Source organism: Dasypus novemcinctus, chromosome 5, assembly GCF_030445035.2.
Source record: "Dasypus novemcinctus isolate mDasNov1 chromosome 5, mDasNov1.1.hap2, whole genome shotgun sequence".
Classification (NCBI taxonomy): Eukaryota; Metazoa; Chordata; class Mammalia; order Cingulata; family Dasypodidae; genus Dasypus; species Dasypus novemcinctus.
This window is the reverse complement of record NC_080677.1, coordinates 133,732,910-133,752,557: the sequence shown is the minus strand read 5'-3', so window position 1 is coordinate 133,752,557 and position 19,648 is coordinate 133,732,910. Positions and strand designations below refer to the sequence as shown.

At 35.7% G+C, this 19,648-nt stretch overlaps 1 protein-coding gene across 7 annotated transcripts in view; it reads right to left on the bottom strand.

Moving 5' to 3' along the window:
* The window catches only part of ACTR3B (actin related protein 3B), a 204,945-nt gene that overhangs the window by 122,800 nt on the left and 62,497 nt on the right, over window positions 1–19,648 (bottom strand). For all 7 annotated transcript variants that reach the window (XR_011648903.1, XM_058297577.2, XM_058297582.1 and 4 more), the window contains 2 exons: window positions 11,515–11,639; window positions 4,745–4,855 (listed from right to left, as the gene is read on the bottom strand). Coding sequence is in view for 6 of the 7 variants with exons in the window: in XM_058297577.2 (XP_058153560.1) it covers window positions 4,745–4,855; window positions 11,515–11,639 (236 nt within the window). In the remaining variant the exon portion in view is untranslated. The remainder of the gene's footprint in view (window positions 1–4,744; window positions 4,856–11,514; window positions 11,640–19,648) is intronic.

The window sequence follows — 19,648 nt, the reverse complement described above, 5'->3', positions numbered from 1 at the left end:
GATAAAGAAGTTCTTTGTCAGAGACAGAACCTGAATTTTACCTAGAAATTTCAAGATAATCATAGATTCATACATTCATCTCTAAAGTGCCAAAGATGGTATATTTTATTTTTGACAATCAGAGTTAATTTAATAATCAACATGTAAATGCTGACTCCTAAATCAATATCTGCCACTGCTCCTAGACCATAAGTCCTTATATCCTACTAGTCATCTTTACCTTAGAGCCCACAGCTACCCTTAAATAAGTACAAAACTAAACTCTTTCTTCACAGTCCCTCAAAAAGTGAGAAAGTCTATTGTTTCCCATCTCAACAAATCATATTACCATTTACACACTGCTCAATCTAACAATCTGAGTCATCCTGGATTCCTTTCTTTTAACTACCACCAATTCTAATCACCAAGGCCTAGCAATTCTACCACCTGTATATCTCTGCTATATACATGTAATTTATTCTAACTATGTGTGCTTCAAAAAATGAGAAAGCATACATTTCTGTACCTTTATTAACAAATGATTATTCATCTGCACCACATCCCTACATCTGTATCTACAAGACCTCTCTCAGAAGCCCTGTCTGGCCAACAGGTTTAGGGGTCTGTTAGGACACAGAGCCACTGATCATTACCCTGTATTGTTGCTGTCTTTTTTACATACTTGTTTCTTTCACAAGACTATGAGTTCATGATGACATTACAATTTACTTGTCTGTTTGCCCCTAGTATCTATGAGAGTGCCTCTAATATAGCAGAGCCTCTTTATTGATTTCTGAATAAACAAACAATAAAAATCTTCCTTAACACATTTTTTTTTAAATGAGAGAGCATATAAACTTGTAAGGGGACAAGTGATGTCAATGAAACCAAATATGAGAGCAGGAGAAATAAACTGTGCAAACAATTCTGGCCCCATTTTACTTAATGAGTATGTGTTCTATGAATCTGATTTCCCTCAGTTGTTCTCAATTTCTACATACTCTCAAAGTATGAGCATATGTTGGACTAAGGATAATTCTAGTAAAAGATATGTTCTTCTTCATACAACACTGTTTTATGTGCCTAAACTCAGCTGATGCAGAAGAATGTTCCTCCATGCTGAAGGAAAGTTACTTTCCTTACATATTTTGAGAGATATTCTGCTGGTCTCCTACATGGGCCTTCCAGAGAAATTTTCTTAGATTATTTTTTACCATAATTTCACCTTACACAGTTTAAAGAAACCAACCCAAATATAGATGTAACCTTCCTATGTCCATTTCTCTCCATTACCACTGTCCCAACCTCGTTTCAAGTACTCACATCTCCACTTGTTTATGATAAATAATCTTTATACCAGTTTTGTCCTCCTCCTATCCTCTCCAAAATACAAATTTGATCATGCTGCTCCAGTGCTTAGAACCATACATGGCTATGCAACATTTTCACTGCTTATGACTCCCCACCTTTCACTTGGCCATCTGTCATACTAAACTAATTAGTTCCTTTAAGTCACCATGCTGTCTCACTGTTAGTCATTTACATGTGTTGCTTCCTCTTTCTTGCACTATTCAGATTCTAAAAGTTTGAAAATCTCTTCTGAAAACTATAACAATTTCCATTCAAGAGCACTGGAATCCTTTAAAAATATATGATTCTGGGAAGCAGATGTGGCTCAAGCAGTTAAGCACCTGCTTCCAACATGGTAGGTCCTGAGGTCAGTTCCTAAAACTCCTAAAAACAAAGACAAATAATAACAAAACACACCAAAAAAAACAACTCAGGGGAGCCAATGTGGCTTGATGGTTGAGCGCTGGATTCCCACTGACAAGGTCAGAGGTTCAATCCCCAGCCCTAGTACCTAAAAATGTATATGTGTATTTGTGTGTGTGTATGATTCTGCTTTGAGTTCTGGGCAATAAAATATTGAAGAAAAGTGTATGATTTCCATTTGCCATCTGCTCAAAACACATGTCCAATATGAGTCTGAGTAATTGAATCTCCCTAAAAAATCAGCAGTAATGAACTTATTTTCATCTTGCACTTTCAAGCCCAATATGTTCCAATGACTGGTCACAGCACTCAGAAAGGACAACTTTGTGAGCTTCTGAGATACCCATAATTTGTATCTCTCAAATTCTTTGATGTTAAAAGCCCTTATCTGATATAGCAGTTCAGTAGATGTCTTCAATTAATTTCTTTCACTTGGCCATAGACCTCCATAACTCTGATTCTACTCTCTTTTTTTAAGATTTTTATTTATTTCTCCCCCCCACCCACCCACCACCGCATTCCCTCCATTGCCTGCTCTCTGTGTCCATTCACTGTGTGTTCTTCTGTGTCTGCTTATATCCTCATTAGGCAGCTCTGGGAATCAATCCTGGGACCTTCCAGAGTGGGGGAGAGGCAATTGTTCTCTTGCACCACTTCATCTCCCTGTTCTGCTAAGTCTTATTTTCTTTCTTCTGCATCTCATTGTGTCATCTTGCTGCACCAGCTCTCCGCGTCAGCCAGCACTTCTGTGTAGGGCGGTTTTCTCACATGGGGCGGCATTCCCATGCAGGACAGCACTCCTGCGCAGGGCCGCATTCCCGCGCGGGCCAGCACTCCATGTGGGCCAGCTCACTGTGTGGGCCAGCTTTCCCTCACCAGGGGGCCCTGGGCATCAAAACCCAGACCTCCTATATGGTAAACAGAAGCCCAATTGGTTGAGCCATATCCATTTCCCTCTACTTCCTTTTAACTACCAGTTTCATCACTTCCTCAAGCATATCTTGCAATGAACCTGACTTTCAGAGTTCACAGCACGATATATATGATACAATATATCCTTCTACTTTGATTTAATAAATCTGCTTATTTTTAAACTTTCATTGTAGGTACTCATTTTTGGCAAATGCTCTTTAGCGTTATCACGTTCAGAACACCATCACCAATTCCTTCCTGGCAAAGTGGTTTTATCTTACTTATTATATATGTCAGTAAAATCAGGGAAAAATTCTTTTAGTAAAAATCTCCTGTGGGCTGTGTCCTTGTGTCTGCATCTGATCCATGGGCCTAAGATTAGATAGCTTTTCTAAGTGGAGGAAGAGGGATAACTCCTGGCAAAGCAAGTTGAAGAACACAGAACAAAGCAGCTGGGCACAGTGCCTGATTCTAAAATTCTATCCAACAGGTAGTTACATATGTTCTAGAGAAGGAAAGATGCCAAATCTGACAGGTGGGAATCTGTGGTTTGTTTTGGCTATAAAGACAAAGCCACTCATAAACACTGTCACTTTCCTGGCTCCATTTATTTTATATAAAACACTGTAGATGTAGAGAAGGGAAAAATACAGTGGTCTGTAAAGCAAAGTACTCATACTTGGCAATTCCCAGTTGTAAAGATATAGCAAAAAAATTTTTAAAAAGTCAAATTACTTTCAAGGACTTGCTTTAATAGAGGTTAAATATATAGGCTCCCTTAGCTAACACAATAGCCTTATAGTTAACATATTTTAATCTAGATAATCCTAAAGAATATTCCATATTATAACATTAGAAAGAATTATAGACTTGGATCTTGGATCATCTATATTTGCATGGAAAGAGTCCAAAGCTAAAATTATGTAGGTTTTAATATCCATCTTACGTTATATGAATTTGCTCTCTATTTTTATAAACAATTAATTTTAATGTAAAAAACATTTCTGGGAGCAGATGCAGCTCAAGTAGTTGATCCCTGGTACCTCGGAAAAATAAACAAACAAAAAAACCACCTCTCATTGGGGAACAAATGTAGCTAAGTGGCTGAGCACCTGTTTCCCATGTAAAAGGTCCTGGGTTCAACCCCCAGTACTACCTTAAAAAAATAAAAAATTTTAAAAAACACATTTCCTGGGCAGAAATATGTAATTGTGAACACAATAATTAAAAGTGATACCACAACCAAGAGTTATTTCTTCTCATTTCTCCGTAAGGTTTTATTTGTTTTATTATAACAAAATCAATTAAATAGCATAATCAGGGCCCATACCTTACTTAGCTCATTTTATTTTACAATAAAATTTAAAATCTGGTGAAAAACATCTTGACTCAGTTTCCTCTCCTATAATAAACTGAAATAATCACAGTTGTCTAGCTACATTGAAGGATAATGAAGTACATGATTGGTTTCCTACCCAGAGCCATTCCTCCTAGCATCCCCCTTGCTGTTGGAGCTCTTGATATTGTTTAGGTACTTACCCTCCCAGCGTCTGGGTGATCAGAGAAGGGTCCCCCACCCCAATCCCATGAAAAGAGTCGTGATTAATCTAAACCATTCAAGGTAATTCCATCCCCCTTGCTGGTGACCAGGGTGAGCATGGACAGATGAGGAAAATATGCTGGGAAAGTTTCTGAATTTATAAAACTTGCTGTGAAAAGAAAATCTTTCCTTCTTCAGCCTCTAAATGCAAATATATGAAGAGGTGGTGGTGGGACCTTTGATAGTCATCCTGGAAACTAAGGGGAAACAACATAAGAGGTCCAGCTAAAACGAAGAGAAAACAATGAAAAAAAAACATATTGGTTGTTGAAAACAACCAGCCCTAGCACCACTGGTCTTCTTGTTTTGTGAGACAGTAAACTCCATTTTTGTTGAGCCTTCTGTTACTTTCAACAAAAGCACCCAGACACATACAAACATCTTTATAAAGAATTAAAAGCTCCTTCAAAAAGAATGCCTTTAAATTTTCAGTTATTTGGAATTTACAGGAATATATTCCTCTTAGTTCCAGGTACTCACCATTAAAAAGTAATGATCCTCAGGTTCAGCTCGGAGATATTTGAAAATCACTTGTTCCATGAACCTTTCCATAAGATCCCAGTCTTCAATTATACCATGTCTAATTGGCCACTGAACCAAAAAAAACCAAAATAGGTTAGGCTTCAGTTCCCCACAGTAAAAGTAAAAGCTTAACAGGACTGGCACAAAAGATCATATGTTATTAGAATATAAATTTCTTCTTTTCATGCATTTAATATACTTCATGTAAAAAAATAACAGGCACTTTAAAAGAAAGATTAAGATACATTATTGTTTATATTCTACTCTATTCTTACATTATTTAACCACTATAACAATGGGGTGACAGAGGAAAAAGTACAACTCATCTACCATATTATTCATTTTAGGGAGAAAATGGATACAATAAAAAAGCAGTTCACCAATGAATAATAATGTGCTTAAAACACTCTGGCAATGAGAAAAATTTAAGATGAAGCTGTTAAGAGAATAGACTCTGGAGCCAGACTGCCTGGGTTTGAACGCCACTGACTAGCTGAATGGCCTTGGGTAAATTACTTCATCTTCCTATGGTTCAATTTTCATCATTTGTAAAATGAGGATTACTATAATAATTAAATGAATTTGCATACACACAGCTTAAAATAGTACTAGTACCTAGGAACTTAAAAAGCATCTTTGTGAAAGAGGTACTTGAATGTTAGCAAGAAAGAAATTATGGGTAGGATGAAAAATATAATGAGACACTATAAGACAATAAACATAATGAAATGAGGTTCTAACAAAGGAAAGAATTTACTCATAAGAGCACTGAATGGGCAGTTTAACAATTTCTAAAATAACACTCATTAGCTTTAATTAGTCAATAAATCATTTCTTCTCTTTCCACATTCTGACACTATAAATTTTAGTAACTAGATAATGGGAAAAAAACACAAAACATTTCCCTGAGGGGAAGATATAAATAAATTTGCCTTCTAGACTCTACTTTCCTTGGCTCTTGTGTAAATTCCATTTTGCAGAAGAATACACAAATTTGTACCAGGATTTATTCATTCAATAAACATTATATGTCATATCCTATACAAGGCATGGGGATATGAAAACAGTGAGATTCCTGGACTTAAGGGACTTACAGTCTTTAAGAGGAGACTAAACTACAAATGAAATTGCCTAACATAAGTACAGGGCATATTAGATATCAAAAAAAGAAGTAAATGCAACTTCTGGAAGCAGAAAGGGAATTGAGGAAAGGTTTCACAGAGGAGATAATTCTCTAGAATGAAGTTTTTAAAAGTGGATATTTGCCATAAGAAAATTGCAAGGCTGGGAACAGAGAGGGGAGGGAACTAAAGTATCTATCACTGTTAATAAGTCTGCAGAGGTTGCTACTTAGGTCCACACATGTTAAATCTGATAAGATGACATTTATTTAAGATGAGCTTAAAGCACTAGTTGCATACAATCGGACAAAAGCATCTCTCTGGAGAACCCTTGGTAAAGTCTCTAATAACAAAACAAATCCTTGTTCATGGAAGTTTAAGTCTAACTGGTTCCTTTTTTTCTTCGTCTTTTTTCGAGGTACCAGGGCCAGGGATTGAACCTGAGACTTCGCATGTGGGAAACCGGCACTCAACCACAGAGCTACATCAGCTCCTCCGGGTGGTTTTTTTGTTTGTTGTTTGTTTTTGTTTTTGTTTTTAGGAGGTACAGGGAATCAAACCCAGGACCTCGTATGTGGGAAGCTCAACCACTTGAGCTAAATCTGCTCCCTGTAACTGGTTCTATTTTTTTAAGAGCTAATGCCTCATTAAATAATTTTAGTGTTTCTTTCAATTAACCAACCTGTAATTTTCCATATTTGAAAGGTTAATTGCTCAACCTGCAATTTCCCACAGTAATAGTTCTTACTCCCATTTGTAATCCAGCATTCCCTGCATCAGTTCTGCATTATAGGGCTAATTTGATAATTCACATCCTCACCTCAAAAATATTTCTACTGGATGCAGAAAAATAGGAACATTCATTCAGTGCTGGCAGCAATGTAAAATGGTGTAGCCACTGTGGACGAGTGATTGGTGGTTCTTCAGAAAGTTAAGTACAGAACTAACATATGACCCACCAATCCCACTAGTTTATATACCCAAAAGAACTGGAAGGAGGGAATTGAACAGATATTTGCACTCTGATGTTCATAATGGCAATATTCACAATTACCAAAAGATGAAAGCAATTCACTTACCCATCATCCCATGAATGGATAAGTAAAACATAGTACATACATATAATGGAGTATTAGAAAAAGGAATGAAGTCCTGTTACTTGCGACTACATGGATAAACCTTGAAAACATCATGTTGAATGAAATAAACCAGATGCAAAAGGGCAACTACTATATGATCTCATCAATCTGAAATAATTAGAAAAAGCAAAGTCATAGAGTTAGAATCTAGAATATAGGTTACCAGGGTGGGGTTAGGAATGCAAAGTCAAGGCTTAAAAAGTATAGGATTCCTATTTGGAATGATGGAAATGTTTGGTAATGGACAGTGGTGATAATAGCAAAACTTTGTGAATGTAATTAACAGCAATTAAATATATCTGAATGTGATTAAAAGGGGAAATGTAAGATTGTATACATGGTAATGAAATAAAATTTAAAAATAAAAATCCATGGAACTACACTACACAAACAGTGAACCCAAAGTTAAACCATGGACTGTGGTTAATAGTACAATTATAGAATGTGCTATCATCAATTGTAACAAAATTTCCACACCAATACAAGGTTTAATAACAGGGTAAAATATTGGAATCCTGTATTTTATGCATGATTGTTCTGTAAAGCCACAATTCTCTAATAAGAGAGAAGGAAATAGCTCTACTAGGAAATAACAAAATAAAGAGATAAATGAAATAGGAACTATAAAAAATACAATAACTAAATCAAAAGTTGGTTCTTTAAAAAAATCAATAAAATCATCAAGTTAGTCATTGTCAGCTAGACTGACAAAGAAAAAAAGAGAGGATGCAAATAAAGAGGTAGTAGGGGAGATATTACAACTAAACCCACAGAAACAAAAATGATAAGAGAATACTATTATCAACTATATGTCAACAAATTAAGATAACCTAGATGAAACGTACTAATTCCTAGTCACACACAAACTACCTATGCTGACTCAAGAAGAAATAGAAGATCTCAACAGACCAATCACAAGAAATTTAATTAGTAATCAAAAACTTCCCAAAAAAGAAAAGCTCAGGACCAGATGGATTCTCTAGTGAGTTTTACCAAATATTCCAAGAAAAAAATAACACCAATACTTCTCAAACTCTTCCTAAAGTTGCAGAGCAGGGACCACTTCCTAACACATTCTATAAGGCCAATATCACCATCATACCAAAGCCAGGTAAAGAAACCACAAGAAAAGAAAATTACAGACCAATATCCCTTATGAATATAGATGTAAAAACCCTCAAAAAAAATAAAGTCAAACCAAATCCAAAAGTACCTCTAAAGAAGTATACAACATAATCAAATGAGATTTATTACAGGCTGGCAAGGTTAGTTCATCATAAGAAAATCAATTAATGTAATACACCATATTAATAGAAAGAAAGAAAATAAACACATGATCATCTAAATTGATGGAGAAAAGGCAACTGATAAAAGCCAGCACACCTTCTTCATAAAAATACTCAGAAAATTAAGAATAGAAGGAAACTTCTTCAACGTGATAAAGGGCATCTATGAAAAACCCATATTGAACATCATACTTAATGGTGAAAGACTGAAAGCTCTCCCTCTAAGATAAGGAACAAGACAAAGATGCCTAATGTCAACCGCTATTATTCAACGTTATTGAACACTGTTCAACATAGAACAAGTTCTAGCTAGAGAAATGAGGCAAGAGAAAGAAATAAAAGGCATCCAAATTTGAAAGGAAGAAACAAAACTTCCCCTATTTGCAGATGACATGACCCAGCATATAAAAAATCCTGAAACATCTACAACAAAGCTACTGGAACTAATAAATTCAGCAAAGTGACAGGGTGTTAAAAAATCAGTAATATGTCAATATACTAGAAATGAATAATCTGAAGAGGAAATAAAGAAAAAAGTTCCATTTACAATAGCAAATTAAAAAATCAAATATCTAGAAATAAATTTAACCAAGGATATAAAGGACTTGTACAGAGAAGACTACAAAACACTGGTAAAAGACCTAAATAAATGGAAGGGCATTCCATGTTCATAGACTGGAGGACTAAATATCATTAAGATTCCAATAAACATCTCATAACATTTACAGATATCTCCCAATTGCTACAGAACCCTGACTAATAAAATGTCAATTCTCCCCAAAGTGATTTACAGATTCAAAGCAATCCCAATAAAAACTCCAACAGCCTTCTTTGCAGGAATGGAAAAACTAATCATCAAATTTATATGGAAAAATAAGGGGCCCCAAATAGCCAAAAGCAAATTGAAAAAGAACAACAAAATTGGAGGACCCACACTTCCCGATTTTAACTTATTACAGGGAAGTGTACTTGGCCCAGTGGATAGGGTGTCTGTCTACCACATGCAATGCCTGCGGTTCAAACCCTGGGCCTCCTTGACCCACGTGGAGCTGGCCCATGCACCGTGCTGGTGCTTGCAAGGAGTGCCATGCCACGCAGGGGTATCCCCATGTACAGGAGCCCACGCACAAGGAGTGCACCCCGTAAGGAGAGCCGCCCAGCACGAAAGAAAGTACAGCCTGCCCAAGAATGGCGCTGCACACATGGAGAGCTGACACAACAAGATGACACAGCAAAAAGAAACACAGATTCTCGGTGCTGCTGATAAGGATAGAAGCAGTCACAGAAGAACACACAGCAGATGGACACAGAAAGCAGACAACTTGGGGGGGGGGGAGATAAATAAAAAATAAATCTAAAAAAAATAAAAAATAAAAAAAATAAACCTTCACATAAATGGTCAACAGTTCAGACAAGGATGATGAGTCCATTCAATGGGGAAAGAACAGTATCATCAACAAATGGTGCTGGGAAAACTAAATACTGATATGCAAAAGAATGAAAGTGGATACCACATCACACCATACACAAAAATTAACTCAAACTAGAATAAAAACCCAAGTATAAGAACCAGGACTATAAAACTCCTAAAAGAAAACATAGGGAAATATCTTCAGGGCTTCATATTAGGCAATGGTTTCCTAGACTTTACACCAAAAACATGAGAAACAAAAGAAAAATATATAAATGGAACTTCATCAAAATTAAAAACATCAAAGGACATCATCATGAAAGTAAAAAGACAACCTATAGAATTGGAGAAAATATTTGGAAACCACATAAAGAAAATCTACAACTCAACAACAAAAGACCAACAACCCAATTTAAAGATGGACAAAAGACATAAACAGACATTTCTCCAAAGAAGATGTACCAATGGCCAATAAGCACATGAAAAGATGCTCAACAGTTTTAGCCATTAGGGAAATGCAAATCAAAACCATAATGAGATGTCATTTCACACCCATTAAAAGTGCTATTATTTAAAAAATAAAAAATAAAAAAGTATTGGAGAGGATGCGGTGAAATAGAACACTGGTTCATAGGCGAGAATGTAAAATGGTATAGGGAAAACCATTTGGCGGTACCTCGGAAAGTTAATTACCACACAATCCCACATCTAGGTATATATCCAAAAGAACTGAAAGCAGAGACTTCAACAGATATTTATACAATTATGTTCATAGCAGCATTATTCACCATTGCAAAAAGGTGGAAGCAACTCAAGTGCACATCAAGAGAAGAACAGATAAAATGTGATATATACATACATAAGAATACAGCCATGAAAAGGAATGAAGTTCTGATACATGTAACAACATGGATGAATCTTCAAGACATAATATAGAGTGAAATAAGCCTGACATGAAAGGACAAATACTGTATGATTTCACTGACATGAAATAATTAGAATAAGCAAAATCAGGGAAGTGGATTTGGCTCAAGCAATTGGGCTTCCGTCTACCATACAGGAGGTCCTGGGTTCAATTCCCAGGGTCTTCTGGTGAAGGCAAGCTGGCCCATGTGGAGAGCTGATGCAACAAGATGACACAACGAAAAAGAGACACAGAGAAAAGACAATGAAAGACATAACAAACCAGGGAGCTGAGTTGCCTTAAGCAACTAAGTGCCTCTCTCCCAAGTCAGAAGGTCCAGGATCAATTCCCAGTGCCTCCAAAAGAGAAGATTAATGTGAAGAGAAGAAAAGCAGACTCAGAAGTGCAGCGAATAGACAGAGAGCAGACAGCAAGCACAAGCAGCAAGGGGGTGGAATTAATAAATAAAATAAATCTTAAGAATAAGCAAATTCAAAGAATCAAAAACTAGACTACAGGTTACTAGGGGCTGCAGTGGGGGTAGCAAAAGGGAGTTAATGCTAAATTAGTACACAGGTTCTATTTGGAGTAATGGAAAAGTTTCAGTAATGGATGGTAGTAAAGGTAGCACAACACTGTGAAAATAATTTTCTGCATGCTTTATCTGTAAACCTACAACTTCCTAATAAAAATAAATACCTCTACTCAAAAACAACAAAACCCATTATTCAAGCATAAAAGTAAAAATACATTTTACAATTCACAAAAACAATTTCTAGATAATCAACCAATTTGCACTATTCATTTTACTGCTCTATCTTGACTATACACATAACAGACACAAATTCTTGTCAGAACTTTCTGTACCTTTGTAGCGTATGTTGGTTTGTCGATGGCTTCATCCCCTATGAAAAAGTCAAGGTCATCAACTCCCCTCAATACTCTCCGTTGCGCTTGGTCGACCACCTTGGCTGACTCTCTGATGGCAATACCTTAAGAAGAAGAAAAAAAATCAAAAAGATTTGCATCATTATGCATATTTATTTAAATAATCAAGAAAGATTAATGCAATTCCTCTGTATGTATAAGTAATTTGGCAAGGTTAGGATTTTATCTGAGGTAGGAGGGTGTTCATAGAAAATATACTATTAAAATAGTACATCAAATAGTACAGAAGCAAGTTGTTATAATCAGCATTATTTTTAATATGTTACAAAGGAACTTAAGTTGCTCTATTTCTAATGTTGACAGAAGCTCCATTACTAAATTTCTTAGTTTCATCTGGAAAACTGTCTCAAAATACTAAGTGAAATACCTACATATCAGTAGATTCCAAAATTTTAAATACAATATAGAAGAGGACAAAATGAAAAATAGAGTAAGTAAGGAGTGGAGAGTAAAATGAAAAACAATGCCTATGTATTAGTCAATTAAATAAAATTTTGCATCATATAAATTTTAAACATACTTTTAGGCTTGTTACGGAAAAACAAGAACTTCTCATTAAAAGGAAAAACTCAGAGGTTGTCGGCTAATATTTGTTGCAAAAAAAAAGTACAATAATCAAACAACTATATTATATAAAATGTCAAATATTAATGGTTTTATGATACATTATTTTAATAAGGTCTTAACTTTGAATATCTGAAATACACTTAAGAGAGTATGTAGTAAATAATCTTATAAAAACTTCACTCCAGAATTTTAATATCTAATAAAAAAATTTGTTGAAGGTTTCTCAAAGATTCAATTTTTCATTTACATTCCTAAACCCTGGTCACATTCTGAGCTCCAATAAACTTATTTGTCATTCAGGTTCCTAATCAAATACCATTTTCTCCCTTGAAACCTTGCTTGAGAACCTGGCAGATTTGAACACGTTTCTGATGCTTATATTGGTCCTTATATACTACCATTAACACATTTTTCACAATTTATTATAATCGTTTACTATTAGTCTACCAACGAGATGGTAGATTCTTGGGGTTAGATAACATAATTCTTTTACTGTGTTTCTCTAGTGCCAGGCAAATAATATCAGTAACTAATAATAATATTTTATATTTATTGAACACTCTAAGTACTTTTTTGTAGGTTATTTCATTTAATCCTCATAATAGCTTCAAGGTAGATATTATTATCTCCATATTACAGAAATGGAAACTGAGAGGCCAAAGAGACTATCAAGGTCACACAGCTTCCAAAAGACATAGCAACATTTGCACCTAAGCAGGCTATCAGAGAACACATATTTATAGAGAAATATCTGTTAAATTAAAATTCTATGCCACTCAAATATTTGTTATGGATTTTTAAAAATGTTCAAACTGTACTTAAGAATACAAACTATACTTAATTCTTACGTAAACTTAACTCCACAAATACACTTATAGAATCTCACTACCTTAAATATATTCCAATGAAGCTATAGCTCTATGGCATAAAATAAATGTAAGTGCTAGGCAAAATATCTCAAAATTAAAGCATCAAATTCCTAGTGAATGAATTTCAGGGAAGAATTAGTATTTCTGATTATTTAATTCCTTCAAAATAGTTCATCCAACTTTATTTTTCCACATTAGTGCTTCATGAAATAGAGCACAGACTGTGAAGTTACACACACCTAAGTTTAAATCCTGGCTTCAGCACTTTCTAGTTAGCTGATTCAAGGAAAGTTATTACTGAAACTCAGTATCCTCACTTTTAAAATGTGTATAGCACATTAGAAGGGTTGTGAGAATTAAATAAGATAACATTTACAAAGTTCTTAGCAGAGAACCTGCCTCTGAGTACAACCCATTAAATGACAGTATATATTCTAAATTAGAAACCAAAAATGTGACTGGCTGAACACTTGAAGGTACCAAGACACAATCTTTCTGAGTAACAACTGGGAAATATATATCATCTATCATAAAACGTGTTTACCTAGAAATTCTACTTCTAGAAATTAATCCTAAAAAAATAATCAGAAAATAAGTAAAGGTACACCTATATACACACAACACATACAAGTAAAAATACAAGGATACTTTATACAGAACTAATTGTAATAGTAACTAGTTGTAAGGTCAGGGAGAATTTTAAAACCTATAATAAAGGATTAATTAAATCAGCTATACAAAAGCCAAAGAAAGAGCTACTAAATAGCCTTTCATAAAAATATATATATTGTGACTCCACTTTGGTAAATACAGTGGCATGTGTATTTAATGTAAATTCAGAAAAACAATATAGTTAACCAAAAGATTAACAGTGGTTATCCTTGGTTGGTAGAGTTACAGGTTATTTTTGCTTTCTTGTACTACACATATTAGATTTTGAACTGGGGGGGGGGACCATTGAAACAAAATAAATTAAATGCTATGCTTGTGTTTGCCCTGTGACCTCTCATATTAAATTACCCTTAAAACCTCACTTCAAAAGAAGAGTTGTCAAGGTAAGTCAAGTATTTTAGTTTGCCAAAGGGCTGCTGATCACAAAGTACCTGAAATAGGCTGGCTTTTGTAAAATGGATTTATTTGGGTTAAAAGCAGACAGTTCCAAAACCGTGAAAAGTCCAACTCAAGGCACCTTAAGAGGTGCTTTCTCACCAAAGTCAGCGGCTACATGTGAAAGAAAGATGGCAGGCCATCTCTGCCTAGGTCTCTACCTTGCTGCAGCTGTAGGTAAACATGGCATAGAGCTGGTCTCTTACCGGGGCCTCTTCAGTCTCGGCAGCCTCTTTCTTCCTGAGTTCAGGTGTAAGCTATCATATTATCTTGTATATAACTTGTCTCTTCCTGGGCCTCAGCTATTTGAGCTGAGAGGAGGCAGTTGGAGCAAGGGGTTCTCTTCTTACAGCTAAGCTAGGGTTGAAACCTTTCTCTCATGTGGCAGGATCAAATATGGCAGCTTCCTTTTCCTGTGTCTGTGTGTGCCTCTCTGTGTCTCTATTTACATCAAACCCAGCAAAAGGTGAAGACTCAACCTGAGTCACAAAATTCACTGACATAGTCCAGTTGAAAGGGTCAGTTTATGGATTAGTTCACAAACAAAATCTTTCTCTTTTTGGGATTCATAAAATAATCTCAAACTGCCACATCAGACTACAAAATTATTTCAAATAGTAAGCGACTAATTTTGCCATAAATTTACATGGAAAATCACCCCAAAGTAAACTAATAAACATATTTGATTATCTTATAAGTTGATTATCTGTAACCCCCAATTTATTAAAAATGAAGATCATTTCTATATACAAATGCAGAATGCTCCTGTAACAAAGCTACAAGAGTGAATTTAAAGTCTTATACTCAGAGAGGTATCCTAACATAATTGGCTGAAGAGGTAACAAAATAAAGACATAGGGTAACCATCATTTTATCCACGTTCTTTTCTAACTCCAACAAACCATTTTTAAAACAAGTTATAAAAGGTAACATTGCAGTACTGATGCACACAAGGAGTGCCGTGCCACACAGGGGTGTCCCCATGTAGGGGAGCCCCACGCGCAAAGAGTACGCCCCATAAGGAGAGCCACCCGGCATGAAAGGAAGTTCAGCCTGCCCAAGAATGGCACCGCACACATGGAGAGCTGACACAAAAAGATGACTCAACAAAAAGAAACACAGATTCCCATGCCGCTGACAACAGAAGCAGACAAAGAAGAACACGCAGCAAATAGACGCAGAGAACAGACAACTGGGGCGGGGGAGGGAGGAGGGGATAGAAATAAATGAATACATCTTTGAAAAAAAATTAAATCCTTAAAAAAATAATAAAAAAGGTAGCATTGATGAGGGCTATGGGTGGGAGGCTGTGCATCTCTTCATAGATAACCTGAGCTGTATGTGTCCTGAGCTGTGCATGTGGGACAGTGAGAAGCTGCAACCCTGCCCTTGGTAACCATAGCAAAGACCTCAGTCCCGGGGAAAACAATTTAGCAATATAGAGCGAACTCTATATACACACCAGTCAGTGCAGAGAGACTGATAATAGTGATGCTGAAGTTTAAATAAACTTAAGCTTGGCCTCGAAAGGGGAATATAATATAGCCTGTGTATGAATTCAAAATTATCTAATTCTGTATCCAAGTGTGCCTAGAAATACAATTAAGTAATGTAGGCCCTTTAGACTCTAAATGTTCAGAAAGGATTGTATTCAAGGTTGCATCCAGACAGAATGTGGGCAATACGTTTAATTCAAAACCTATCTGATACCCAGATAAACAACTAACAAAGAAAGTCGTTTTCTTTCATAAAAGCACCATTTAACTCCCCACCCTTACATCTTTTCTCTATAAAAGGGAATCCAAAATTCTATTTGGGGTTCGGATTTTGAAATGACACACTCCAAGCCCAGCCGGTCATAAATAAATCTTTTTTTTTACTTCCCAAAATTACTCCTGAGTCCTGGCCTTTCTATACGCAAATAACTGAACTTCTCTTGACTTCTACAACAGCATAAGTCTAAAAGGCAGAATTTATGCAGGACTAAAGAAGACAGGAATGAAGTAGAACACTGAGGACTGAGACTAGAGAAGGTGTACAGAATCAGAAGTTGTAAGTAGTCTAGAATGAGACTAGAAAAGTCTGAGGGCCATCACTGATTAAGGCATTCTGCAGAAATAAATAAAACCTACATCTGAAAATTGACCACCCCAATCAATAGCACACAAACACACATCACACAGAATCATCTGATGTCTAAGGTAAATATTCCAAAGGGCCACTGGTCAGCTGGACTGCAGATTATCTCTAAAAACCTCATGCAATGTGACAATGCAAGTTGACAGATTCTATTCTCTGAATAAGATCATACTGAATTATCTATGAAATTAGAATTAAACTGCCAACTCAATATAAAAGATTGTGAAGAATAAAGGCAAAAAAATTTTTGCAATTCATCACACCATTCAAGTTTACCAAAAATTTGAAACAATTCATTTAACCAAAAGAAGAAAAACCAAGAAAAGAAAAACCACTACCTTAAAGAAAAAGTACTAACCTTAGTAAGAATGAGACTTACTACACTCAAAATTTAAATAACAATGATGCAATTCTTATCCCCACCAAAAAGGCAAATCAAAACATTCTGACCCCCACATCACTACAGACTGATGTTTTGATGGCACTTCAAAACAACAACAAAAGGAAAGATAAAGTATACTTCTTATGTACAAAGACACTAAATCCATGAAAGAAAGTAACAGTATAAAGAGCTATTATCAAAATCTTTGTATATACCTATGGAAACCAAGATGTGGTCCAACCAGTCCTATGAACACAAAAAACAAATATATTAACAGATGATCTATGTCATCACAACATGTCATCACAGCAGCTATCTCCAGCATACCACAGAACCCTGAATTACGTATAAACAGAGAACACATAAAATGTACAGAAGGCACTAAGATGGAAAAGATAAGAAACACATTAAATAGTGGAAATAATATTTACACATTACAATGGATTACATATAGTATAGCATGTCCATACAATGGAATATCATGAATATAAGAGAATAAAGCAGTACTTTTTCCATTAATCTAGAAGCATTGCTAATACATAATGTTATAGTGCAAAACAGTAGTTATAGTATAGGACTATTTAGGTAAAAACATAAGCCTGTGGATATTCACTCATGTACACAGAGAATATCCATGGAAAGATATGCAAGAAACCAGTAACAATAGTTACCATCCAAGAGAAGAAGTGAAAAGATAACTAGATATGAGAAAGTTAATTTTCACTATGCAGGTTTTTTATACTATTTACCTACCTTTTGTCTCACATGAATATATTAATTATCAAAAAAAAAAAATTAAATTTGATCAAGATGGTGGAGTGAGAAGCTCCCCCACAGAAAATTTGAACAGCCAACATGAAGTGGCAGAAACATCTTTCACAAACTTTCAGAAAACAGTTAATGGACTACAATAACAGGGTGAACACCAAATCAAGAAAAAGGCAAATTAAAAATGGCAGGAAAAGCTCTTGTTGTTACCCTTACTGGGCCTCCCCCACCCCACTCCCACCCTTTCCTCACCAGCTAGATGCGGAGCCAGCCTGTGCACTGAGTGTGAGACTCTGTTTCTGGTTCACAGGGAGCAGAGTAATCTTCATGCACATACTAGAAGCATACATATCTGGGCCAATCAGTGTAGAAGCAACCTGAGGGTGAACTTGCCTAATCCTTGCCTTGTATGTAGAAAGCAGGTCACAGAGCTCTCCTACAAAATACCGTAGAACAGTCAATCACGGCTGCTTGGGGCAAAGGTTTCCTGGTATCAGACAAACAATGCAGAGCCTAGCACTAAGAAAACAGTTGCCTAGGGAAGAGAGGACTTTAGAACCATGTGAAAAAAAGAACTCCTAGGACCATACATATATGCCCAACACAAGACACATGCACAGGAAGGATATGGGAAGACCCTATGCTTTGGCCTGGAGCTATTCTCGAAACTCACAGTACGGATAAGCCCTGAAGGAGAGCGCTTGCACACATCAATCTGCAAAGACTAGGAAAGGTATATTCTTCTTCTTTTTTTTTTTTTTTTTTTTTTGGTTATTAGCCCCTGGCATTCAAGAAGCTCTGTCATAAGGCTAGCCAAACAAGGATTAAGGAACAAATGCCTCGGAGTCTAAATTCCAGGGATGACACATTACAGTGTCAAAATGTCCAGATTGCAATAAAACATAAAAAGAAAAAGTAATAGCCCAGGCAAAGGAGGAGATTAAAGCATAACAAACTATCAATGAGGAAGATCAGACCTGGGGTACTCCAGAAAAAGACTTTTTAAAAAGAAGCATAATTATGCTCAAGAACAATGGGAAAGCATAGAGAAAAGACTATGGGAAATACAAAAAATGACAGAGGAACACAAAAAGAATATCAACAGAGAGATGGATATTATGAAAATCAACCAGACAGAGCTGAAAACCACAGTAACAAAAATTTTTAATTTCTTAGAGGAGTTCAACAGCAGATTGGAGCTAGCAGGAGAAAGAATCAGAGAACCTCACAAAAAGACAATTCAAATTACTCAGTCTGAGGAACAGAAAAAAGAATAAAGAAAAGTGAACAGAACCTAAGGAAAATGTGGAACACCATCAAGTGTACCAACATACACATTATGGTAGGAGTTCCAAAAAGAAATGAGAGAGAGAAAGAGATAGAGAGAATACATGAAGAAACATCAGCTGAAAAGTTCCCAAATTTAACACACACAAAAAAACCATAAATATACATATCCAGGATGCTCAACAAACTCCAAACTAAATAAACCCAAAGAGAATTATGCAGTGGCATATACTCAAACTGTCACATGCTAAAGAAAAAGAGAAAATTCTGAAAACCACAAGAGAGAAGCAATGTCACATACAAAGGTGTCTCACTAAGACTAAGTACTGATTTCTCATCAGAAACCATGGAGGTAAGAAGGCAGTGGGATAACATTTAAAGTGCTAAAAGCAAAAATGTGCCAATCTAGAATTCTATATCCATCAAAAATATCTTTCAAAAATGGGGCAGGGATTAAAAAGTTCCCAGATAAACAAAAGTTAAGAGAGTATGTCACTACTAGACCAATCTTACACGAGATGTGAGAGAGAGTTCTGCAGGTTGAAAGGAAAAGGCAATATACAATAAATAAAGGACACATGAAGAAACAAAGATAACTAGTGAGGGTAATGACATGTGTAAATATAAATGCCAGTACTGTACTTTCAGTTTTTAATTTCACTTTTCCCTACTTTTCCTACAGGATCAAAACACAAATGCATAAATGTTGTAAGAAATCAGGGGTTTGGGACTCATAACGTATAAACATGTAATTTGGAACAAGAACTACATAAAAGTGAGGGACAGAAGGATACAGGAACATAGTTTGTATATAATATTGAAGTTAAGTTGGTATGAAAGGAAACAAGACTGTTGTGAATTTAGGATGTTAAATTTAAGTTCAAAGGTAACTACAAAGAAACTATCAGAATATGCAGGCTTGGGAAAGAAAGAA